Genomic DNA, 26,809 nt, shown 5'->3' with positions numbered 1-26,809 from the left:
TTTAAATTTAGCGCCATTATTCTATAATTTTGTGTTGCATGGTTGGCAGTATAGTACTTGTCAATTCACAAGATTCATAACCTAAAACTTCTGATATTTGATTTTGTAAATTATCGTAAATCATCTTTTAGAGAAGTAAACTTTTTTGTTTGTTTGTTCATAATAAAAAAAAAATTTATTTATATTTTTGCTTTAGCTTAAAATATCATAAGGAGATAATTTTGGGTCAAATATATTTTTTTGTTGTATGAAGTCAGCTATAACGTAAGTTGAATTTCTCAGTTTCATATTTTTTTCAGTAATATCTTTAATGTATTTAACATTTTGTTTTCTCATATTTTTATTGCACCTTCAACTATTTTTTTTCTTCCATAACAGGAACGAAGGTACATATATATATAGGTATAGAAAATACTGTTAAAAGTATATGTTGTGAAACAAACACAATAGCGATTGAGCTTCTGTGTAGCATCTTTTACACGAGATATTCAATGTACAGTCTTTTTTTTTATGGAAGTAAAGCTATTGTCCTTATGAAAGAATAGGTCGTTTACTATGAAAGTCTCTCACTTTTATATTTATGATGGAAAAAGTTACAAGAATATATGCAGATTTTTAAAGAAATATAATATTAAAAATTAAATTGGATATATAATTTTGCACTGTTATACCAACTATTATTAACAATCCCTTGAAAATATATTTAATTCATCAGAATTTTTTTTTGATATTTGATACTTTAATTTCCATAATATTTAATTCGGTACAATTATTTTTAGGTAATCAATTCTTTTTGTATCTCGCAATAAAATTAAGTTATATACGATATGTTATTGAAGGTACAATATCGATTTTAAAGGGTTTTTTTTTCATTAATTGTAAAAGGAAATAAAAGAAATGGATGAAACGTGTTTTGTGTGCGAGCAAGATTTGTAAGTATTCAAAATGGTAATGTTCCGCACGAAATCACAATTTAAAATAGATTTTGAACTAAACTTGTAAACGTTATCTTTCCACATTTCAACAAATTCGATATTAAATATTTCGAATTTGTGTGTTATAAGATATATTTTAAATAAATTGTCATTTTGGATAGATACACTGAGAAAAATAATTTCGTAATAATAAGAAAATAATTTAGTTGAGCTTTTTTAGTTGGCGTTACTAAAATATGGTTGTCACAACAGAATAGAAAGTGGCAATAAATCGGAAAGTTTAGTTGGCTCTACCAAAAAATATATTTGAAGCTTTCATGTTTACGAACTAAATAGTTTGGTTCCCAGTACTAAATAGCTGACATGCTGTATTGCGCACGCGCTCTTCTCGTAAATATGGCGTCGCTTCCCATTCACGGGATGTCAACATTAACCATATGTCGTTCGCGTCGTAAAGTTTCAGTGTTGAAGTTTTTATGTTTTTCAGACATTTTTTAAAAAAAAAGTTTGTGTAGTGAAAATAAATAAATAAAACTTGTTACAAGAACGAAAGTTTTTTTCCAGCTTTTATACATTGTGAAAATGATTTAATCTCAAATTGTTAGTAGGATTCGTAGAGTAGTGGTCAGCGTTCTCGACTAGCGTTGCGTAGTCTGAGGGTTCGAGCCCCAGCAGTGTTAGGTTTTTTCCGCGATAGAAATTAATTTAAGTAGGCATAGGTAGGTTATATAAAGAGAAAAGGGTGAAACAAAAAAATAAGTTGGTTGAGAAAACAAAAAAAAAATTTTCATTTAACTAAATTTTTTGTTTACTTAAAAACAATAAGTTAGTTGTGCAAAACAAAAAATTTGGTAGACCGAACAAAATGATTCAACGAAAAAATTTAGTAGCCCGAACCAAACGGATTAGTTGCACATATATCAAATAAAAAATTTGGTAGAGAGAACCAAACTTTGGTAGATGATACTAAACATTTTTCTCAGTGTATTAATATTCAATTTTTTAAATAGGTTTGATTTCACATATATATGTATGAAACAGACGTACGGATTGAATAACTCTAGTTTTCTAATCTCGTTTTATCTTTTTATAAAATTTTTCCAAATTTGGAACGTTATACATTCTACTTTCTATTAAATTAACTTTATTATACAAGTTATTATAAAAACGTTGTGAACTTTTCTCTTTAAGATAAAATTTTCCTTGTACTTGTAAAAATTTTACTTGTATAATTCATTTTTTATATGTTTAAAAATACGACAAATAAAATTTCAATTATTCATAATTATTATAAATAATATAATTTATGCAATTATTTTTCTAATTTAAATAGATCTCTTTCTTTGAAAAAATTTCTTTATGAATTATCATGTGTGTTCTTTGCTTATGCTATTTAAAGTCACTCGACTACTCTTATTTATTTATGGGACTATTCATTTCCTTTCATATATTATTCAAAGTTGCAAATAGTAGCATTAGCATAATTTTTTCTTCTACTTACAATTCCAACTTTTGAGTTTTGTTTATATCAATTCAATCTATTAATCTTTAGAAATATTAAATTTCTTTTACAACTCTTACGGATGAAAGGAAAATTAATAAAAATAAATCTTTTCAAAGATAAGATTTAACAAAAATTTTCAAAAATCATTTATCAAAATTTACATAGATTAAACATCTGTTACATGTAAATAACGTATTTACAATGATTTGAGATACATAATCGTATCTATATAATATAATAGTATATATTTGAAATATGAGAATCATAAATCAAATTTGATTCGAGACATTGGACATTATATCTCATGGGAGTTTCGTAGAATCCTTCTGAAATTCGTGGAATTTGTGTGCGATTTCCTGGAATTTTCAATAGCATTCATTCCAAATTTCTTGATAGAGAAAAAATTTCCAATAACTTTTTAAAACACTCGATACGAACAAGCTCAAGTGAATATATAAAAAGAGTGTTAACAAAAAAAAAAAAAAAAAAAAAATGAATAGGAGTTAAAGTAAAAAATTATAAATAATAAACAAATAAATAATTATTAAAAATTTATTTACTAAAGTTACTGTTATTATTAAAAAACAATTATTCACTTTAAAAAAAGACCCTAAGTTTTCTGTATATGTCTTACGTTATTGATATTCTCCCTCGTTGCAAAATTAAAATTGAACCATTAGTTTTGTTGAAAGTTTTGCTAGAAAAAAAGTTGATTTTATACTTGAAAAGCTTTTTTGACCCACTTTTTTTCTCCCCTATATACAGTTCATTTCCTATTTCCTTTTTTTCACCTATTTCCTTGATTTCCATTTCAAATTCTTCTTTCATTTCCGACTGTTTTCCGTACTCTCACTTTGCCATTCCTTTGCCAATATAAACCACGTTTGCGAAGAAGAAAATAAAAAAAAATATATATATATATTAGAGTTACTGACTCATCGACACTTGGAAAGACCAGTCATAGTGGGTGATCCTAGTTTATCGTTAAGTGAAAGCATCGAGCTGCGGATGCAACAGGGTGACCCTGACCAGGTTTCCTAACTCAAGAGAGTGTTGTATATATATATATATATATATATACATATATTTGATATATACGTCTATACAAGTGGTGCATTCCCGCAATATTCTACTAAGAAGCTTCCTAAATCCTTTTTGCTCTCAGATCTTTGTGCCAGCAGGCTTTATAACGAATTAAGGATTATTATAATATATGCAAATGATAGTGCATTTATTGACATTAAACATTATGACGTTTCCTACTTATATTTTCTTTTTTTGATGCGTCCATTTTTTAATGAAAAACAAAACAGACAAAAATTCTGAATTGCTTATTTTATATATTATTTTCTATCGAAATATTTGTGAATTAAAAACTTACAACCCAAAAAAATTTCGAGCTATTAAATTAAGAACCAAGGCTATCCGTGTGGAAATTGGATTTGAAAAGTAGTATAGGTACTTTCTAATTTGGAATTAGTTAAAAATAACTAATTTGATAGCAAACAGTCAGTCATAAATTCAAAATTAATTTTTTACCAACCTTGCTGCAAGGTTCGGTGCTATCTGGGAAGTCACATGGAGTTGAGAAAAACTTGACCCAAAATCGTAGCTGTTCATTTGCGAGAGAATCGCCCCCTTTTAGGGGTTATCTATAGATACACGGAGAAAAATGGGATTGTGGTGCAAACAATTTTTGTATTGTTGTCAGTGGATTTGTTGATATTACAATTCGAATTGTTGCCAAAACAAATGTATGTTGTTTTAACAACAATGCAAAATTTTTGTTGTCAGTTTTGTTCAGTTTACAAAACCGTGCAGTTGCAGGAGCAAACTCTCTATCGATTGCTGATGGAACAATCCGGATTTGTTCAGCTGACAGGTTTATTGTTCCATGTCACGTGGTCATCTTGAATACTCGCAAATTGGCGTGCAGATCGTTTGCGTCGTTTGCTTCTGGCACATTTGCCACTTTTGCATTTATTATTAGTTTTTTTTTTAAAAATGACAAAGTGCTGTTAAATAATAAATCCAGTTAAAGTGAGAAATCTATTGCAAGTGTAGTGAATGGATGAAGAGACAATTTCAGCGTTTATCGGTAAAGTTATACTCGGTTACTATTGAACATAACCTTACCTAAAAAAATACAAAATGTATATTAATTATTATTTAACAACAAATTTCAGCTCAAATTAATTTTTTGGTTTTAGGTCAAAGAATTTGATTCAGAAGCTGCATGTTCCACAGATTTTAATGCAAATGATACTGGTGATATGACCTACGGAAATCTGCTATCGATTATTTTAGAAGGCGAAGAAACTGAACAAATTGTATTAAACGGATCAAAGCTTTGTTAATACAACAAATTGTATTCCAAATTTAACAATTTAGATTTGTTATTTCAACTGTTCCATAATAATTTTCTTTCTTCATTAAACAATTTTGTTTGTTCATCATACAATCCGAATAGTTTTAATAACAATCCCAATTTAACAATTTTTTTTGTTCCAAAAACAAATAGAACTGCTGCTTCTATATTGACAATCTGGAATTGTTGTGTGGACTTAATTTTTAGTAACTACAACAATTCTTTTTTCTCCGTGTAGGGGTTGAAAAAATAACCGTTTTTTAAATGATCAAAAATGATTGTAAAATTTCACACACATACATATAGATATATATAAAAAAAATTAATTAAAACAGTATAAAAAATTTGTATCTATCTTTTGTTATCTCGTTCTCTGCAGAACATTTTTACAAAAAAAGGAATCAAACTCAAGAAGTACTCTCAAGATTTATAATGAATATAGAATCAGATATATGTTCAAGAATGAAATATTTAACACGATAAAATACTTAATAAATCATGATCACAAAATTTTTAAAAGTGCTTAGACGAAGAGTCCACTACCGCTTCCTTGAATTTTAGAGGATAATTGGGATCCTTAATATTATTTAGTTTTCTCCGGTTCCAAAACTTTAAAAATTCGCGATGGATTGATTCTCCATCAGCTTAATGTTTCGACATACTCAAATTACCGCCAAGCCTCTTATTTAAGAAACAATCATGCACTATTTTATCGATTTTTTTAATGAATTATAAAATAAGCGGACATGTTTCTAGTGGTCCACTAGCCTTGGTTCCATATGTGTCAGCTTTCAAAGCACTGGATAAACTCTAAAAGGGGGGATTCTCTCGCAAATGAACAATTACGATTTTAGGTCAAGTTTTTCTCAACTCTAAGTATGCTAAAGAATCACCTTATCACCAGGAGAAGAAGGGGCATCGTAGGAAAACATTTTTTCTTTCCAGCCACCTGTGGCAATGAACCTCTAAATTCTAGAGATTACCTCTGAGCAGCAAAAGAAATTTACAGAGTTATATTATAGAAACTACATATTTTACATTTCTGTGAGTTGAGTTTGTTGGTTAAACAGGATTTTTTTACATTCACAGAATATGATTGTTAGGTTGGTTCCACAATAGGCAAAATCCTATCCTCTTAGAGACGATTTTTAAGACTAAACTATTCGCAACAATAGAAAAAAGTATGCGCGCGCAGCATTTCGTCCTAAAAATCATTTTGAAACATCTGATTGTGGAACCAACCTTAGGCCCGCATGATGTTAATTCTATCGGGAACTTTACTTTTAAAATATTGTGTTATCTCACGTTTAGTTTAACATAGTTTAGAATGTAAATTAAGGACATAAATGATTAATTGATGAATATTTGAACAATAAAAAATTATAAGTTTATTCGTGGTAAATTAAGTACATGAGGTTTACAACGCTTGAACCGACAATATGTACGGACGGAGTGCTTAACAGTAACTGATCTTGTGAAAATTTTACAAGAGCCTGTTTAGAGAAAATAAAATTTGGTAACGCTGTTTTCTAGTTTAGAAAATATGACAACAATGTCTAAATTATTGACGAAATTCGATAGAATATTGGTTGCAAAAAAAAGGTTTGTTACACTGAGAGAAGAAAAGCACAGAATCCGTACTGTGACAAACGCCGGCCATGTAAAATGGGTGTCAGCATCCGTTCTTTAGTTTTGTTCAGTTGGCGTCGTTCATAGTTCAGATACTAAGCTCTAGCAGCTCGGAAGCGGTGTGAACTAAGTTATACGGAATCTGTCTCATAGCGACCGACAGATACTCAAGCCAAGCACAACATCCATTTCACATTTTAGTACAGCTTCTATCACACAGTGACGCTGCTGCTGCGCTCAACTTGGTGTACAGATGCTGAACTTCTCCATTTCAGATTCCGTGCTTTTCTTCTCTCAGTGTAGGTACATAGGTTTATTACCCTTAATCGACAGTGCGTAGTTGATGATACGGCCCAGATAGCACGTAAGCTTGCAGCAACCTTGCGGCAAGCTTGCCGCGCAATATTGCCAACCTTGCATGGCAAGTTTGCCGCAAGCTTCAAATGTCCCACGTAACCCAAGCTTGCATGGTAAGCTTGCCGAACGATTGCAGTGTAAGGTTACTGCAAGACTGCACAGTAAGATTATCGCAAGATTGCATGGTAAGCTTACTGAAAGATTGCTCAGTAAGCTTGCACGGTAAGCTTGTCGCAAGGTTGTTAAATAACCTGCCCAATCAGCAGAGAAGTTTGCATTGAAAATGAGGACTATGCGCACTTGCAATCATAAGCACTTACGGCTGCGCAGTAAATTTTTTTGACCTCCCAAGAACTGGTGCTCAACGTATGTACAAAAATAAATTTCCTCCCCCCCAAAAATTTTTTATTACATTCCGCAAGCTTGCTGCAAGTTTGCTGCAACCTTCTGTGCTGATTGGCAAGGTTATTTGACAACTTTGCACCAATCTTACGACAAGCTTACCGTGCAAGCATACGGAGCAATCTTGCGATAATCTTATTGTGCAATCTTGTAGTAGCCTTACACTGCAATCTTTTGGCAAGCTTACCTTGCAAGCTTGTGTTAGGTGGGACATTTGAAGCTTGCGGTAAATTTGCCATGCAAGGTTGGAAATATTGCCCGGCAAGCTGGCCGCAAGGTTGCTGCAAGCTTACGTGCCATCTGGGCGTAAGTCATAAATGGATTACAATCCATATCAAAAAAAGGAATTGTACATTTATATCTCTATTTTAGTGTGAGAACATTTTTAAATACATACGCAGTAACATATTGAATATGGATTGATCTAAGACTTTGTGGAAAAGTCGAAAATATGACGAGGACCTCACATTCTCTAAAAAAAATTCCAAAGTGTATTATTATTATTATTACAATCCTGATGATGTTAAGTCATGAGACAAAGGATGATTTTCGGTATACGGAACCCTAAAAAATTTTTTTCTTCATTTTTTAAATTGTAAACATTTTTTATCCGGATTTAAAGAAATAAAAATAAAATACCAATGTCAATGAAATGATAAATAAATTGTATAAACAAAGGATAAATAAAGTGTATATGAAAATTAAATAAAATAAAACTGTCAGATATAAAGTATACAACATTGCATTATGAATGAAGCTATATATTTATGAGATATGTTAATGAAAGTATTTCTCGGATAATAATGAAGGTATGCATCGCGTTGATTAGGGGTCTTATTCATCTCGAAGTGTAGGAAAAGAGATTCGAATTTTTCACACAGCTGTTGGTTATTTTGATTATCACTTATCGAGGACTATATAGTTCTTTTTCTTGTACAGTGTCGAAGGTTGTGAATCTAGCATGGTACTTGGATTCGCTTTTACGGCTAGAATCACGAGAACGGTGTTCATTTCACAAGGTCCCTTTTGCTGTAGTAAGAGGGAATAGCAATTTCGTTGCAGTGCATGCCGCGTAAAGTCAGTTGCATCACTGACTCTCGGTTGCAACTGTTGCCGACTAAACACGATAGTTCGGTTCTGTTGTACTTCTTTTTGCGTGAATATTACTCGAATTATCATTTTTTTTAAATATTTACATTATCCTTTATTCTCAATAAATCTCTTTGAAAATTCAAAAATAAATTTCTTATTTTTTTTTTTTTGTTGCAAAATTTGCCTACAAGTTTAAACTTTTGCTCTCCGTTGCAACCGGCGCCGGTTGAGTTCAAAAATAATGACAGTGCGTTGAAAAAAATAAATTTTATACATTTTTACAAAGTTTGCTGATATTTTCTTGATAATTGCATCATCGTTGTAATAAGAAGAAAACAACCGATGGTATGAAAAATGTTTATAAATTTTCGCAATATTCTTTATGTAATTATTTTTAATGTTATTTTGCAAATTTGAATGCAATTAATTTCTTTTTTGTTTCTTGATTGCAATTAATTATGTGCATATAATATTTTTCTAGCTGATTGTAACAAATTATTTCTTTTGTTATTGAAAAAAATTTGCCACATAATTTTTAAATTTTAAATATTTAAAATTATTTTTTAATTTAGTTATTCAAAAATAAACACACAAAAAAATAATAATAACAATAGCAATTGGGTTAACCAAATAATAAAATATCTATCTTTGCAAAAAGTAATTTTAAATATTTTTATGTTCATTTTATTTTATGTACAAATAATTATAATAAATGAAAATTTCCTTCACCAACAATAAATGAAATCTATATATAACTTTATACGCAATATTCTTTATAAAATATTTTTAATGTTAATTTTGCAAAATTTTGAGTGCAATATTATCTTTATTGTTTCTTGATTGTGCGATGTTTTTCCTTCTAACAGATAATTTCTTCTGTTATTGACAAATTTTCATTAATTATTGAAATCATTTAAAAATTTATACAAAAATATTATTTTTTTTAACAATAAATCTTTAGGTTTATATTTTTAGTTTTATTGTTTCATAAAACAAGTTAAAAATAAAATAAAAATAACTGATAAAATATCAACAATTTTAAATATTTTTTATGTTTGTTATATTTTATATAAATAATAAATTCAAGTAATTGAAACAAACAATAAAAAAGAAACACAAATTCAATTCAAAAAGATAATTATAAAAATTGTTCAAACATTTTTCTTTGCTCACACATATATATATTCTTTTTGATAAATAATTAAATAAAATTTCAAGTTGTAATTTCGAATTAAAATTAAAATAAATAATTATCTAAAAAAAATATGTTTTTATAAAAAATTAAAAACCTATATTATATAACTAAAATTCAGTTAACTGCAAGAATTATTTTTTTAAAAAAAGGTATATAAATTACTATTATCATTATTTTAAAAAATTAAATTTTTTTTTGTTATTTATCTTTGAAATTTTATATATCAAGTTCACAATATTGAATTATTATAGTGCAACCGAGCGTATTATGACATTTATCAGTCTAGTCATAGAGGTCAATGGCTTCTTTATAGCGATGAAGTCACATCATTAAAAAAAATTTTCCTGAATATCTCAATTTTAGCTCATATGCCTATATAAATCAAGTTACCCAATATCTGTATTCGTTATATTCAAAATCTTTTAAAAAATTTCCTGTTACATTGTAATTATCCTATTACAATATACTTTTTGTATTTAATTATCAACCAAAACCATCAAATAGAGTAATGATCACATTAATTTATAATTAAATTACTATATAAATAACAATTTTAAATTTATAATTCAATCGTAATATTTATTCTATTAAATGATAATATTTATACCATAAATTCATATATATATATTATGTTTTTTACACACTGGGTTTTAATTTTTTTTTTGAGAAATTTTTTTTAAAATCTCCATCTTATAGAAATAATATACAGAAATTATTAGTGTCTTATATTTATATTAAAAATATTTTATAATGAACGTGCTGCGCAAAAATGGTAAAAGATCATTAATATGTATATATATTTTGCACACCAAGAAATAAGCAAATCAGTGGCATTTTATATTAGGCGAGTTCATTAATTTATATGCTTTTCTAATTATATATATATATATATATATATATATATATATATAAGTGATCAAATCATTAAAATACGATTATAATTAATTAACGTAGAGCCAAATAATACTATCTATTTAATTAAAAAAGAGAATTCTTCGTTTGTCATATCTGATAAGCCAAGAGCGTGTAATGAGAACCTAAACGTGCCAATTATATATTTTCATTATAAACCAGCGTCAATTCGTAATTTAATTGAGTATTAATGGGTAAACAATGTATTAATAAATAGATATTAAATAATTAATATTAAATATAATAGATAAAATGTATAAATAATTAAATTAATAACAATAATTGATTTATTTGTAAATTAACGTAAACAAATTAATTGGATATCAATAACACAGCGAATTTATTAATTTGCTAATTAATAAATTATTAATAATATTAATATTAATATGTAATATAAAATAGTTATCACAAAAATTTATTCAAACACATTTTTTTTATTTTTGTAAAATTCATAGAAAATAAAGGTACATATATATATATATATATGATTCTTTGATCTCGAAATAAAGACAATCAGAAGATTATTATCCCTTGTTCTTACGAGTCATTAATTTTATTGACCTCAATTTTTCTAAAAAGATTTCTCGCTTATTTTGATGGCCGAGAAAAATTATTGAATCAATTCTTTCTTCTAGTTTCGCATGGCTACTTCTATATAAAATGTTAAATGTTGTCAAAGAATTTTTTCCTGATCCATGAATCGCATGTGAAAAAGACTATAATCATATACAATATTAATTTTTTATTATATTATTTCTTGAAATATCCGCATTATTTCATTTCTAAAAATGTCATTCAATCCACGCCCACGTCCCGAACAATACAATCTTTTTCTTTCATTTTTGTTTGTTTTTTTTTCAAGTATTATTGACGCATTGCTTCCAATCTGATCCTTCGAACAATGGGGAATTTATATTGAAAACGTTCAAGTCCAATTTGTGCTTTTGAATTATTATAAAATGACAATTTTGTTTCAAGAACATTATCTGTATTGCTATTATATAGTTAAATAAGCACGATTTTTTTTCTATTTTATTATAGTTTGATTTAATTTTATTAAATTATTATTAATTTCAATTTTTTTAAATTTATTTATATACATTATAAGCACTTTGGTAAGAATTTATAAAATTAATTATTCATATATGTTTATTTGTTTGGCAACATATAAAAATTATGAAATGAACAATTTAATAAAAAAAATTTTTTTTAAATTCATTAGGAAAAAAATTAATATAGAATTAAGTAAACTTTATTTGAAGAGGAATTTATTTGTTGAAATATTCAAACAGTAATGTTGTAGAATAAAAAATTTCCCCAAGAAATAATAATTAAAATTGACATTATTAACATAGAGATAATATTTTATTAATGTTATAATATTCTATCTAAACGGAGATAAATTGCAATATCCATAAATAAGACAAGTTTAAAAAAAATAGTTAATTAGGTCAACATTTAAAATAAGGAATAATTCATTTGTTTCTGTCATGAAATCCAGGTTATTTTTTTAATATAAAAATAGGAGGAATAAAAGTGACTGGAGTTAATGTAAAAGTAATTAACAAAATAATTAAACTGTAAATATAAATAGAAAATTATATAATAGATTATATGATTCTCAGACAAATTTAATCAACAGCAGAACTACATAATTATTAAACAAATAAATAAAATTTTTTTAAGTTACATAAATAAAGGAAAAAAAGAAGAAGAACATAAATCAAATAAAAAAATGAAAAAATAAAGGCGAAATGCAATGCAGAGAATTTAAAAATGAATAATTACAAAGAAATGAAAATTAATCAATCAATTAACGTCTTGTAATCGATGCAAGTGAAAAATAACAAAAGTTCTCTAAGCCTATGGGTTAGTAAACTGAAAAAGAATTCTGATTACAATAACTGAAATTTTGGTTAGCCTAACCAAAATAAAAAGTTAAATATATCCTTACTGCTTTTTCTGGTTAGAAGTATAAATAAACGACTTTTTTCGATATGAAAAATTAAGCGGGGAAATCGTATTAGGAAGCTGATTATTAGCCATTTTTCGTGAATGTTATTGAAAGGGATAAAATTATTAAAATGAAATGCAAGAATGACATTATGTTGTACATATATTTAACTGTCTCTCATAATTTTTTTTAAGCATTGTTATTAAAAATATTTCAAGTTAGGAGTTATTGATTCTGAAGCTGCGCCTTTTGAGTTTATGATTGCTTTGCAGTGTGGAGACCACAAATTTGATCTGAAGGCAAAAAATGAAGATTCTTCATATTTTATACATATTTTATTATTAATTGAACCCTTTTTTATCAGGAACAAATAGTTAGATCATTGTGAACTTGCATCGAATAGATAGTACCTCTTGTATCGGTAAAAAACAATAGTTCACAAATAGAACTTACTTAAAAACCTTTCTGATTTGAAATAAATTCGGTATGAACAAAAAATTGTCAATTAAAATTTTGTTTGATTTTAGGAGAGTATCATTCGCAGCCTAAATGGCAAAAGTGCTCATGGAAATGGAGATATCAAAGAAGAACTCCGAAAGACCGCCATCAATGAAGGACAAATTGATAGTCAAAAAATAAATAGATCAACTCCGATTATTTCCAATTCAGTCAACTCAAATATTAAGACTGAATTTGAATCGAATGTGTTGAACGATGCATCTGTAAAAGCTCGTCGCAATGGCAATGATAAATGCACCGAGGATGAAGGAAGAAAGCGTTTAGAAGAAAATTCGGAACTCAAGAGTCGAGAGTCATGGGATGAAGAGGAGGAGCTCACCTTAGACCTCGAGGAACCCTCCCAAGAAGTGATGGAGTATGCCAGACGGGAGCTGGGTGAAACCGAGGAGGTCAAGTGCCAAACTCTTCAAGAGTTACGCGAAATGATATATGGTAATTTGAAATTTTAAGCGCATTCTACTTTACTTTCTGATGGTTTCTTGGATATAAATATGAAATTTTCATTTAAAGACTTGGAAAAAAAGTTAATTTTTTTCTTTACAAGAAATTAAATTATGCTTTGCAACTAAATTTAAAATTTTGCTAAACTTTGCAGCTACATTTTTGTAACAAAATTCCCTAGCTTATTCTTAACTATATTTTATTTAAAATCAATTATACAGACACGAGATAGAAAAACATTTATGATCTCATATAATTATCCCTTATTTTCTTTCACGCCTTTGACAAAATAATATATTATGTTAACCCTAAGATTGAAACCAAATTTAGATAAGATCAGATTTTATATAATTGTGGAGCATACTTTCTCCTACACCAAACATGTGTATTTACTATTATGTCTCAAATAGAAGAAAATAACTAACGAAATAATATTTTATTTTATTTATGTCCTCTGGGCGATTCAGTGAATTCCTGTTTCATTTACGGAGCAGAAGGCTGTAAGCTAAGGGTACAGGGAAGAAAGAGAATAGTGATTTTTAATGACAAAGTTACAAATTTATTTAGACAAACATTTAGAGTTATAAAAATTGATCTTTGGCAGAGATTATCCTGAAGCCACCATTATTGAAATAAGGGAAGTTAGCATTCTACTGCAACAAGGAATGTAAAGGGGTCAATCCATTATATTTCGACTGAAGTCGTCGCTGACTAATTTTTAAAAATTATAATACTTTGCAGGAATGATTTTGAAGTTATCAAGATCACGAAATGAAAAGAATTTTAATAAAATTTTAATTATTTATTGCAAAATATGAATTTAAAGTATATGAGGTGCTGAAAACTGTCAATTTTTTAGCCATTAGAAAATATGCAAAAAAAACAGAATTTACCATAAAAATAAAAAAAAATTTTGTAATTTACTAAGAATGAATAAATTTATCATTATCAATTGATGTAATTATTTAAATATGTGAAATAATATATAAAATATGATTTTCAAGTTCGCCTGTCAAATAACCTAAATTTGCAAATTTCATCTATTAAATGTGAGAAAGAGAAGTCATTAAATTGAAAAAAACCTTACCAAATATAAAGTACCTGTGACTAACTTTAAGTTTTTCTTAGCACTTTTTTCCTTTTTTCTTCATAAATGTGAAATAAAAAGCAATAAAAATTGGCACTTTGCTTATTTTCACTATTTTCAAATGTAAATAACTTTCTTGGAGAAAACTGAAAAATTACAAAACTTGGGCAATATCTAATTGATCACTAAATACACACACTGGAAAAAAATTCGCTTTGGTCCCGAAGATACTTTTTGAGATAATTAAGTTTAAACTTTTCACAATTTTTATCAGGTTAATACATGTAGTTTTTTAAGGACGAAGTTAGGTTTTATTGGTTAAACATTTTGAACTAACTTCAATTTTATAAAAATCACATGCATTAACCTGATAAAAATTGTGAAAAATTTAAACATAATTATCTCAAAAAGTATCTTCGGGACCAAAGCGAATTTTTTTCCAGTGTGTGTATTTAGTGATCAATTAGATATTGCCCAAGTTTTGTAATTTTTCCGTTTTCTCCAAGAAAGTTATTTACATTTGAAAATAGTGAAAATAAGCAAAGTGCCAATTTTTATTGCTTTTTATTTCACATTTATGAAGAAAAAAGGAAAAAAGTGCTAAGAAAAACTTAAAGTTAGTCACAGGTACTTTATATTTGGTAAGGTTTTTTTCAATTTAATGACTTCTGTTTCTCACATTTAATAGATGAAATTTGCAAATTTAGGTTATTTGACAGGCGAACTTGAAAATCATATTTTATATATTATTTCACATATTTAAATAATTACATCAATTGATAATGATAAATTTATTCATTCTTAGTAAATTCCAAAATTTTTTTTTATTTTTATTGTAAATTCTATGTTTTTTTGCATATTTTCTAATGACTAAAAATTTGTCAGTTTTCAGCACCTCATATACTTTAAATTCATATTTTGCAATAAATAATTAAAATTTTAATAAAATTCTTTTCATTTCGTGATCTTGATAATTTCAAAATCATTCCTGCAAAGTATTATAATTTTTAAAAATTAGTCAGCGTCGACTTTATTCGAAATATAATGGATTGACCCAAAGGTTACTACAAATTTTTATAAGGAGTTAGGAATGATTTAGATAAAAAAGTATTACGACTTACCTTGAAAATTTAGATGTATGAAAAAGGACCACTGCTGTGTCCTTGGTGATGACCACAGGTCCGGAGTTCAGTTGACCGTAATGAAACCCAAATAATTAAATTTTTCCAAAAAAAGAAAGAAAAGATTATTTCCAAATATTATGAGAAGTCAAAGCCTTGAATACTTGGATGAGCTCTTCTTGACGTAAAAATTTTTAACATTTAACACAAAGATTCTTCTAAGTTGAACTTGAGTATGAAATTGAGCAGAGTAATAGTACTTGTACAAGATTTCGTATATGAAAAAGACGTGCTGATACCAAAATCTGAACATGATGTTGCGGGTTCGGTGACAATTTCTGAACTGAACTCTCCAGAGAAAAGTAGACCTTTTATACAAGATTTTATAAAGAGGGTTGACGAATTCTCGGAAGTTGGTTGCTTTTTCTACCTTTTTCATTAAAAGAGTTGACCATCTAATCGTTGCGTATTAGGGTGACTTCCCTTTTGATTCCCCATAAATTATGGTAATAAAGGAAATCATAAACAGAACAACACATGAACAGGCAATCTTTCGATGTTTAATTTTTTAAGTTCGGAGAAAATACAAAAATAGAACAATAGTGTTATGTTACAAGAAAGGTTTCATTTACTTGGTTTCGATATAATTTTAGGGTCAGTGTCAGAAAATTATTTATTACAATGATAAGAATTATTTTATGAGATCGTAAATGCTCTTCCGGTACATTTAATATATTTTAATAATACCGAACAAATTAGTAAGTCAGACTACTGTCGCGACTGTAGTATTGATCTTATGCAGGATAAAATCAAGAAAAGATTCTGTTACAAAAATAATGCAGCTAAGTCTATGCGCTTAGCAAAGTTACGGTGACGTGACAATACTCTCTTTTTGAAAATCCTGTATAAAAGGTCCACATATGTCAGGAGAGATCAGTTTAGATTTTGATACCAGTACGTCCACTTCATATACGAAATTTTGTAGAAATATTTTTACTATGCCCAATTTTATACTTAAATTGAACTTAGAAGAATCTCTGTGTCAAGTTTTAAAAGTTTTTTACGTCAAAAAGAACTAATCCAAGTATTTAAGGCTTTGACTTTGCCATAATATTTAGAAATCATCTCTTTTTCCTTTTCTGGAAGAATTTAATTATTTGGGTTATCATTACGGTCAACTAAACTCCGGACCTATGGAGTCAACCCCCGTCAACCTTCCTGTGAGCTCTTAGCGATATCTGGTACTAGCCGTTCCTGCCCATATTTAAGGACTTTTTATCTAAATCCTTCCTAATTCCTTATAAAAATTTGTAGTAACCTTTACATTCCTTGTTACAGTAGAATGCTGACTTCCTATATTTTCAAGAATAGTTGCTCAGGATACACTCTTTCAAAGATGAATTTTTATAACTCTAAATGTTTGTCTAAATAAATTTGTAACTCTGTCATTAAAAATCACTATTCCCTCTCTTCACAGCCTTCTGCTCTGTAAATGAAATAGAAATTCACTGAATCGCCCAGAGGACATAAATAAAATAAAATATTATTTCGTTAGTTATTTTCTCTATTTGAGATAAGATAATATATAAAAAAATTAAATATTAAAAGTGTTTGATTGAGTAAATCACATTATTTAATCAACAGCAAACTTAGGTGGAATTAAATATAAAAATTTTCTTTAAAGGGTATTTTCGTTTTATTTAAAAAATGTTTGTTTGTTTGTTCTAACGATAAATATTTTCTAAATATAGGATTAATATAAAATTTATTTTAAACGACAATTTTATATTTCATAATGGAATTCGGGTCTAGTTTGAAAAAAAAATTGTTTCTAATTTAGATTTTAAAAAAAGTGTCGTATATTACCAGTGAAAATTAAATCTATGTAGTTTGTTCCGATTAAGTAGCTAATTACAGTAATTTTCATCACAGCTACCACTGACATTAAATACAATGTACCAGATTTTTTTCACAACTACAAATTCTTTAGTTGCATTTTCCTTTAAATGATTTTTTTTGAACTGACTACACGATTGACTTGACTTTCTAACTCAATTAAACAATCGTCTATTTTAAAAATTGTAGCTAACTTAATAATAAGAATTATTACTTTTTTCATTATATATTAATATTTTTTTTTATTTCTATTTTTATTTATCTCTATTTTTACTTTAATAATTTTATTTTTATTTTAATTAACTTATAATTTGGTTCATACACTTTTATTTTCACAGATAATCAATTTGTTATAATTTTTTTTCGTATTTAATATGTTTGTTTCTTTAATGTGTGTATAAAATTTGCATAACTGGATAATTTAACAAGTTCATTCGCACCACATTTGAAATATGAAAAAAAAATTTTTTCAAATGGAATAAATTCTAGGTTATTGTTATATACACTGAAAAAAAATTATTTAATTAAAATATTCGGTTATTTAACTATTATTAAATAAATATTTATTTAATTATTATATGAGTTAATTAAATGGTATTTTATTCAAATACAAAAAATATTGAATTAATGACAATTTGTTTAATTTAAATTTTAAATATAAATTATTTGGTTGAAATAAATATTTAGTTAATAAAAATCAAGTAACCGATTATTTGAATTAAATAAATTTTTTTCAGTGTAGATATCGTAGCCCAGTATAAAATTGAAGAAACTTACATTTATTTCAATTCTTATGATAATGTTTACGTAATACAGGAAATATTCATACAAAGAAAATAATACACCAATAAAGGTGTATATGAAACAAGTTTAATTAAGTATACAAAAATCAATAAATTTGATATTTTTATCGAGAGAAATATTAATATTCATAAATATTAAACATTAAACACATTTTGTACTTGTCACATAAATTCGAGGACACTATAAACCGGTATCACTATCTATTAAAATTCTTAAAAAAAAATTTCATGATAAAACAAAAAAAAAACGTTTTCTATTGCTTTTATATAGTATTATAATAGCTATCTATTAAAAAAAATATGGTGCATTTAATGTAAATCGACTTTTATCTTCAGCTTGATATTCAAATTCGATTGTTTGTTATATTATCATTTACAATCCACGTTTTCTTTTTTTTTATAAAATTCAATAATAGAAGTCACCAGAGATTATTATGCAGAAAGGATCTTGTGTTTCATTTGTGCATTCATTATTAAGACGTACAACAAATGGAATGTCATTAAAATTAATTGTCACGCTAGGTGTTTTAGTTTTTCAGTTCTTTATTTTTCTAAATATATAAATAAAAACAGGAAGTTTCATATTACTTATTTTTTTATAACAGTAAATAATTTTTTTTTCATTACAAAATTTTGGGTTTAAAAATTACATTGAAAATATTGCATAGAAATATACATTTAAAACAATTTATTAGAATAATTACAAAATTAATTAATTTCAATTATATTCCTAATTAATCATGGAAAATATTATAGGGTTTATAAATAATATTATATTAATTAACAGCTAATTTGTATGTACATTTATAGAAAGTGTTTATATAAAAAAAAAATTATAAAAGTAAAAAAATTATTAAATTCTATTTCCTTTTACTTTAAAATTTATTCTAATACAATGTTGCAAATATTTTATAAAATTGTGATAAATTTTCTCACAAGATCAATATTTTGCAATATAGAGCATGCTAATAAGGCAAAATTGCGTAAATCTGTTTAGAAGGCAAATTCTTCTATTTACACGACTATTAATAATGGTTATACTTTTATTTTTTGTCCCACAGAAAGGGGAGAATGTTCACCACATCGAATGGATGATAGTTTTCTCATCAGATTTCTACGAGCCCGTAATTTTAATGTATATCGAGCCCATCGGTTGGTGAGTTATTAAATAATAATAATAATAATATTATGACCTACTCGAGGAGAAAAATACTTTATTACAAGTTCTAAAGGAAAATTCTGAAAAATCTATTTTTTTTTACATAATCATTGAATTTGTCGCGTGGACCAAACGATATATATATGTATAGTGATCGTCAGATCATTTCTGTCTCTGAACAGACGTTACACAATCGTGCCAAGGTGAACCAATCACTCTTTCTGAACTCGCAACCAGTACGCGCAACTGCATTATTATATATGTATAGTTGTTAATTTTATTGATTTATAATGATTTATATTGATTTACAATCGTGTTTCTTTTTCACATATATATGTAGGAAAAAGGAACAATTATTTTTATGAATATTTTTATTGTCACAAATATTAGGTGAAATTTCTTTTTACACACAGAGAGAAGAATAATTATCTACTATGTATTTAGTATATAAGAAAAATTTAGTAATGACAAACACGAATATTGGTTAAAGATTACGAAATAGATTCAGTATTGTTGATTGTAGGGGAGTTGTAACAAATTTCATAATATTGTAGGTATAATTTATGAAATTTGCATTGCAAAGGACCCCGCATTTTTCTGTGAATGTTCTGTTCTTAAAAATTAATCAAAATCACTTGGAATTTGTTACTTGGATATTTTTGGTGTTACTGATCACGAATCTGAGGTTAGAATTTCAGAATTCAAAATGGCGGATCCAATATGGCGGACAAGTTTTGTGAAAAATCTGCCATATTGAATCAGCCATTGTGAATTCTGAAATTCTGACCTCAGTTTCGTGATCAGTGACCCCAAAAACATCCGAGTTACAGATTCGGTACCACTACCGGGTCAATACTGAGCGAGTAATCAATTTCTGATAGGGAATTATTAGATTAGCTTTAAAAAATACGTATCGAAATTTAAAAAATTGAGATTTAGTTTCAACATTTGTCGAAAAATAATATTTTTCTGCTTTCATTTTTTTTTTAGTTAGAAGTGGGGGAGGGGGAATAATTAGAGAAAAGAGATATGAAAATGAAATATCAACAATGCTGAGATATGTGAAGTGAAATTAATAGAGAGTTTTAATTTAGATGAAGATACGAGATGGTAATTAAAGGGAGATTATAATAGAAGAGTTGTCGCTTATTAATTGTTCTATTCAAAGCAGTAAACAAAACGCCTTGCTGGAGGCAATCCATTCTACTCTTATGTTCAACGGATTATTTCGTTGTGAATACGCGGGATTCAATATTGCTCAAGTACTTTTGAATCTAGATCTTTCTCTCTCTCTCTCTCTTCCTCTCTCACTCAATTTTCCTTTGTTTTCTATATGAAACGCGTTAACTTTACTCTCTCTTTCTTGTTTTTATAATTATAATTAAAAAAATTAATTTTTCTTTTACAATTTGCAATAAAATAAATATTAATATACAAAATTTAACGTTAAACAATTTCCTTAAATAAATTTAAAGCACAATAACGAATAGTGATTATTTTACACTGTACTTCTTTTTTACAAAAAAAATATAGGTATATATATATATATATATATTGCTGTATATCTGCGACTTTATGAATTATTACATGAATTATTATAGTCTTTATTATAAGACATAATAATATTACCTAATTAATAATTTTTATCTATTTTACATTACGTAACTTAATTTGTAATTCATTTTTATAAAAAAAAGCTTGCAGCCGTTGCATTAATTAAGTCTCGAGCAATAAGAATAATTTTTTTTACCTTTATCATCATAGAAAACACGATCACTGTTACTCATTTATTTTTTTTTTTTTTAATTATTATTATTAGGTAATAACAAATTTTTAATAACGGTCTAATTAAAAAGTGCGCCATATATTTTTTGTTCGCAACTTCCAGGTTAAGACTTTGGTGCTATTCCCGAGGTACCTATTATATATATAAAAAAATTAAAATAATAAAATAAAATTATTAGTGCCATTCCAGGAGTTTTTTAGCACTTTTCGGAGTAACCTTTCCAAATTAAATGAAACATTTTTTTAATAATATTTATTAATATAAAGGTCCAAAAAAATCCCTTTTTAAGTAAAAACAATTGTTTATTTAAAAAATACAACAATAAATAATGCAAAAAATTCACTTTTTTCCTGCAACTCCAAATAAATTGGTTTAAAGATCAAAATTTTCCTTATTTTTCAAGCTTTAATACCGCACAAGAAACATAGAGTCCGAGAAAATATTTAACTCACAATTTTTTAAACAATGTTTGTTTACTTTTTTGTATTTGTATTGTAGTAAAAAACATGTTGTGTGAAAAGTGAGGTTTTTCATCCTTCAAAAATGTTTTTTATGATTTTTTACTGCAAAGTAGATAATTAAAAGCCATTCAATGTGATAACCAGAAATTTTTACGTTTCGTTTAATGACAACATAACCTCACTTTTCGCACAACATGCTTTCTACTACGCTAGTGTAATGAGCTTCTGCTCAATAAGGAAAGCGATAACTTCCAAACGTCGCGCGCAGCTTTAGCAGACGTTTCACAGTAAATAAAATACAAAAAAGTAAACAAACATTGTTTAAAAAATTGTGAGTTGAATATTTTCTCGGACTCTATGTTTCTTGTGCGGTATTAAAGCTTGAAAAATAAGGAAAATTTTGATCTTTAAACCAATTTATTTGGAGTTGCAGGAAAAAAGTGAATTTTTTGCATTATTTATTGTTGTATTTTTTAAATAAACAATTGTTTTTACTTAAAAAGGGATTTTTTTGGACCTTTATATTAATAAATATTATTAAAAAAATGTTTCATTTAATTTGGAAAGGTTACTCCGAAAAGTGCTAAAAAACTCCTGGAATGGCACATTATAAAAACCCATTTTTGAAAAACAAATGCTGCAAATTCAAAAAGGCAGATACAATATGGTGGACGAAAAAATATTAAAAATAAAACAAATTTTCTTGAAACTTATTATTTCGAATTTTTGTAAAATTTGACTTCATATTCGTAATCAGAGACCCCAAAAACCTCCTAGTAACATAAGTTTCATGTTAATCAAATTGATTTTTAATTTTTTTTCCCGCCATTTTGAAATTTGACGTGTTAGAGAAAATTTAACTTATTAAAAACATTTCTAGTTACCAGCTATTAAACCTGGAGTTGTGCCGTCTGAGTTTATGATTGCTGTGAAAGTTGGAGTCCACAAATTTGATCTAATAGTACAAAATGAAGGCTATTCCCATTTTATACAAATTTTACTATTAATTGAACTAACTTTTAAGTGAAAATATTGAAAATTGAAAAATTGACACTACTTTTAAGTTATTGTTTGATTTTTGGCATTATTTTTTTGCGTCTTTGAGATTAAAAAAGAAGGTATTAAAATTTTTTTTTCTTTCTAACGTTTAGTTCACTTAATAATAAATTTAATAACGAACAATTTGCAATTTTCTTTTTTGAAATCGGTCAATAACATTTTGAGCTATCCTGCACAGCAATTTCAAAAATCCTGTTTCGAGAAAAACGCGATTTAAAAAAGTATCGAAAATTTGAAAATAATGATAAGAAATTGTTTAAACAAATTAGATAAAAAAAAAAAATTATTTTGCAAGAAGAAAAAAGGGGTATCTTTTTTTCAATTATGCTTAAGCATTAAGCGTTACAAACGCTGTGTAATCTATGGGCCTTAATTTGGTTAAATGAAATTAGTTATAAGTAATGGAAAAAATGATTAAATAGTAGTAGTTAATTTTATTGTTATTTTTAATCTAAAGTACTATGTTTATTAATTTTTAAAAATTTATCAATTTCAGGTAGTGAATTACTTTAATTTTAAAGAGGAGCATCCTTCGATTCACAACAATGTAAATCCCCTAAATATGAGGCATATCGGCGATGATGATGTAATGACTGTTCCAGCGTATAGAACACAATGCGGAAGAAGAATGATGATATACAGGATAGGCAATTGGGATCCCAGGAAATATTCAGTGGAAGAATTGTTCAAGGCAACAGTTATTGTCCTTGAATTGGGAATTCTCGAGCCAAGAGCCCAAGTTCTCGGTGGTGTAGTTATCTTCGATCTTGAAGGAATTACAATGGCACATGCTTGGACAATCACTCCTCAGGTTCAGTTCATTTAGAAAAAAAAGAGTTTTAATATTTATATTTTATATTAATATTATTTAGAGCAATATTTTATGATTTTTTAACAACAACAAAAATTATATTTATCGAATATTGTGGTCAGTTTAAATTTCAACACGTTTAAGTAGAATAAGACTTTTTAATCTGACAAGATTTACATTTTGAATAGAAAAAGTTATTAGCTAGATTAAATTTTTTTATGTAGGGTTATTATTTTTATTATTATTAGTGTTCTACAAATTATAGGTAGAATGAGATTGTTTTAGTCAAATCATTTAAAATTATTAGAGAAAAGAAAGGTAAGTCAGGAAAAACATTTTTTCTAAATGATTTAATCAAATATTCTTCTCTGTTTAGAAAAAAAATCTGATTTTTATAGTTTTAAGTAGAAAAAGAAAGAGTTCACTTTTTAAGTAGAATAATTTAACGTGTCAGCCAAAAAAAATTTTTTACTCACTAAGGGGCCATTCATTAATTATATAAGGGTCCTTAGGAGGAGAAGGGGTTTATGGAATCTTTACATGGTCTTACGTCTGGGGTGTAGAAGCTATTCTTACGTAAGATTTTGCCAAGTATTTTCCATTTGTATTGTTGTAATTAAATTTTTAATTAGATTAATATTGTTAAAAACTTACGTAAGAAGAGGAATGGAGGGGGGGGGGGTTCAGAAAAATCTTATGTATACTTACATGAGGGTAGGGTGGTATCAAAATTAGTCAAAATCGTCCATACGTAATTAATGAATGCCCCCTAATGAAAAAATGTTCTCTTCTTTAAAAAATCTCTTTTTTAAGTGAAACCGGATTACTAAAGTGAAAAAAGATATATTTAGTCAGACAGAATTCGAGCTTTGAGTTGACAAAAATTAATGAGTCAGACGATACTCTTTCCCTGGATGATGTGAACAAATATTATTTTTAGTTTAGAAATTTTTTTTCTTCATATTTTTAGAGTGAAAAAAGACAATTCAAGTCAGACACTTTAAAAGTGTAAAAAGGCTAAAGTATCAGACAAAATACAATTAAATATTTTCAAATAATTTAAATAAATCAAAATGATTCCTTATGTCGAAAAAAAAAATTATTTTTCAATATTCTTATTTTAAGTAGAAAATAATTTATCTTTTAATTACACGGAGAGAAAAATCTGCCTTTTATAGTATGAAATAGATTGCTGCTATTTTTCTTTAAACTTTTCATACTAATAGAGCAAAGATTTGAGAATTTTTAGCATGAAACTTGTCTATGCTAATAAAGTTTGTCATATAGCCTCTTACTACATACTTATTATACTTTTAATCCAACGGCGCCATGCGAAGATCGCACATAACATCATCCTACTATGTTTGCATAAGTTCTATGCTTTTTCGGGGATAGACTCTTGCAACTGGCGATTAGGGCAGTTCCAATTAAGTAAAGGTGGGCGTGGCCTAATCGCCAGTTGCAAGAGTCTATCCCCGAAAAAGCATAGAACTTATGCAAACATAGTAGGATGATGTTATGTGCGATCTTCGCATGGCGCCGTTGGATTAAAAGTATAATAAGTATGTAATAAGAGGCTATATGACAAACTTTATTAGCATAGACAAGTTTCATGCTAAAAAGACATACGATTGTACTATAATTACTCAAATTTCATGCCTATATAGCATAGAAAATTTCTGTGCATTAAATGTAAACCTTTCTATACTATAAAAGGTAGATTTTTCTCTCCGTGTATAAAGAAAGTTAAAAAACTTGAAAAACTTTCAAAAACATAATTAACAAATAATATAATTTTTAAAACGTTGAAAATAATTAGTCTATAATATGATTTTTTAAAAATTAATTTTCCAGATTGCAAGCATGGTTATTGCCTTGATGGTGACATCATTTCCAATGAAAACGCACGCAATTCACATTTTAAATCAATCGTGGGTATTTGATGCAATTTTTGCCGTTTTTAAACCGTTGTTAGATTCAAGAATGCAGGATAAAATATATTTCCATGGTCATGACATGAGTAGCCTTCATCAATATGTTGCACCGGAAAATTTGCCAAAAAAATATGGTGGCACACAAGAGGAGCTTCCCTACTATAAATGGATCGATTCACTTAGTCAAAAGCCCATTGTTGTCAAGGAAATGCATCAAGTTGGATATATAATTCCCGATGAGATTCTCGAAACAATAAAAGATTTATAAATCTGTTGCGGTTTTTTTCTTTTTTTCTTTTTTCAATGAATAGAAATTCATGTGACCTGGTTTAAGGATGATATATACGACAACATTGTCAAATTTATGCGAAAATCGTCGAAAAATGACAATTTTCTTCTCATTTTACGTTAAAAGGAATCCTAGACTGCTTATGGATGAAGAAGATAATTTTTTTTATCCCATTACTTTCCTGGATTATTAATATAATTTATTATAATTAATTCAGTAAAATTCATATATGGGGCATTTATTTTCATTCAGAAATTTTTTTTTTACTATGAGACATTTTTTTTTAATTTCTTATGAACAATAAAAAATGCGTATTTTTGGATTTTTTTTTTTATTTAAATAAAAATTATTTAAGTTATGGTTTCTTTTTAAATTTTTAATTGTGAGAAGCAGAGTTTTTACTTTTAATTTTCTTCTGACGATGTTAAATTTCAAAAAAAAAAAATCATAATTTTTATCAAATATAGAAATAAAAGAAGTAAGTAATTTGAAATAGTGAACGAATTTTCACTACTTTATCACATTCAATAAAAAATACTGAATAAAAATGTCACATGAAATGCCCCATATGTATTTTTATTTTCTTTAGCATTTTTTTCCCCATAAAAATAAAGCTTTATATTTTTCGTTTTTTTTTAACTATAAAATTAAAATATTTTTAATTCCCTTTTTTCATTATCAATGTAGGTATGAAAATTTCAAATTAATAATAAGTCATCAAATGTTTTTTATACGTCTTTTATGAAAATATTGTATAATTGTATTAGAAAAATTGATATTTTGGAATAAAGTATAACAAAATGATATACGCAAAAGTTTATTACTTTTTGAGTCTGTTAAAAAAAAAAAAAAAAATAGAAAAATTGTGACTTTTTAAAAAAAAGTGTAAAATTTGCGTCTTTAACTTTAGTATGGATCGTTAAGTTTTTCAGTTATATAAAATTATCGTCTTCCTGGACAAATACCAAAAGTTTTTAAAAAGGTACTCTTCACAAGAAGAAGAAAACTTTAAAACCTTCATTTTCAGATTCTGAAAGAGTTTTAATGATACTAAATTGTGGTTCTAAATGGATCCTGCAATTTTCTAAGTCAAAA

At 27.0% G+C, this 26,809-nt stretch overlaps 1 protein-coding gene across 5 annotated transcripts in view; it reads left to right on the top strand.

The window, feature by feature from the left end:
- The window catches only part of LOC127276843 (alpha-tocopherol transfer protein-like), a 58,342-nt gene extending 32,643 nt beyond the window's left edge, over positions 1-25,699 (top strand). For 3 of the 5 annotated variants that reach the window (XM_051297521.1, XM_051297522.1, XM_051297520.1), the window contains exons 3-6: positions 12,876-13,299; positions 19,277-19,371; positions 23,177-23,491; positions 25,346-25,699. In XM_051297521.1, the coding sequence (XP_051153478.1) occupies positions 12,876-13,299; positions 19,277-19,371; positions 23,177-23,491; positions 25,346-25,693 (1,182 nt within the window). In that variant the 3' untranslated portion in view covers positions 25,694-25,699. Of the gene's footprint in view, positions 1-8,264; positions 8,633-12,121; positions 12,264-12,875; positions 13,300-19,276; positions 19,372-23,176; positions 23,492-25,345 lie in introns of those variants that run through there. The other 2 variants (XM_051297523.1, XM_051297519.1) reach the window with 2 other exon arrangements.
- Positions 25,700-26,809: the final 1,110 nt, after the last annotated feature.

The sequence above is a fragment of the Leptopilina boulardi genome, unplaced genomic scaffold (assembly GCF_019393585.1).
Source record: "Leptopilina boulardi isolate dan_hultmark-lab unplaced genomic scaffold, ZJU_Lbou_2.1 LbouV2_154, whole genome shotgun sequence".
NCBI classification, from domain to species: domain Eukaryota; kingdom Metazoa; phylum Arthropoda; class Insecta; order Hymenoptera; family Figitidae; genus Leptopilina; species Leptopilina boulardi.
This window is presented reverse-complemented; position numbering and strand designations above follow the sequence as displayed.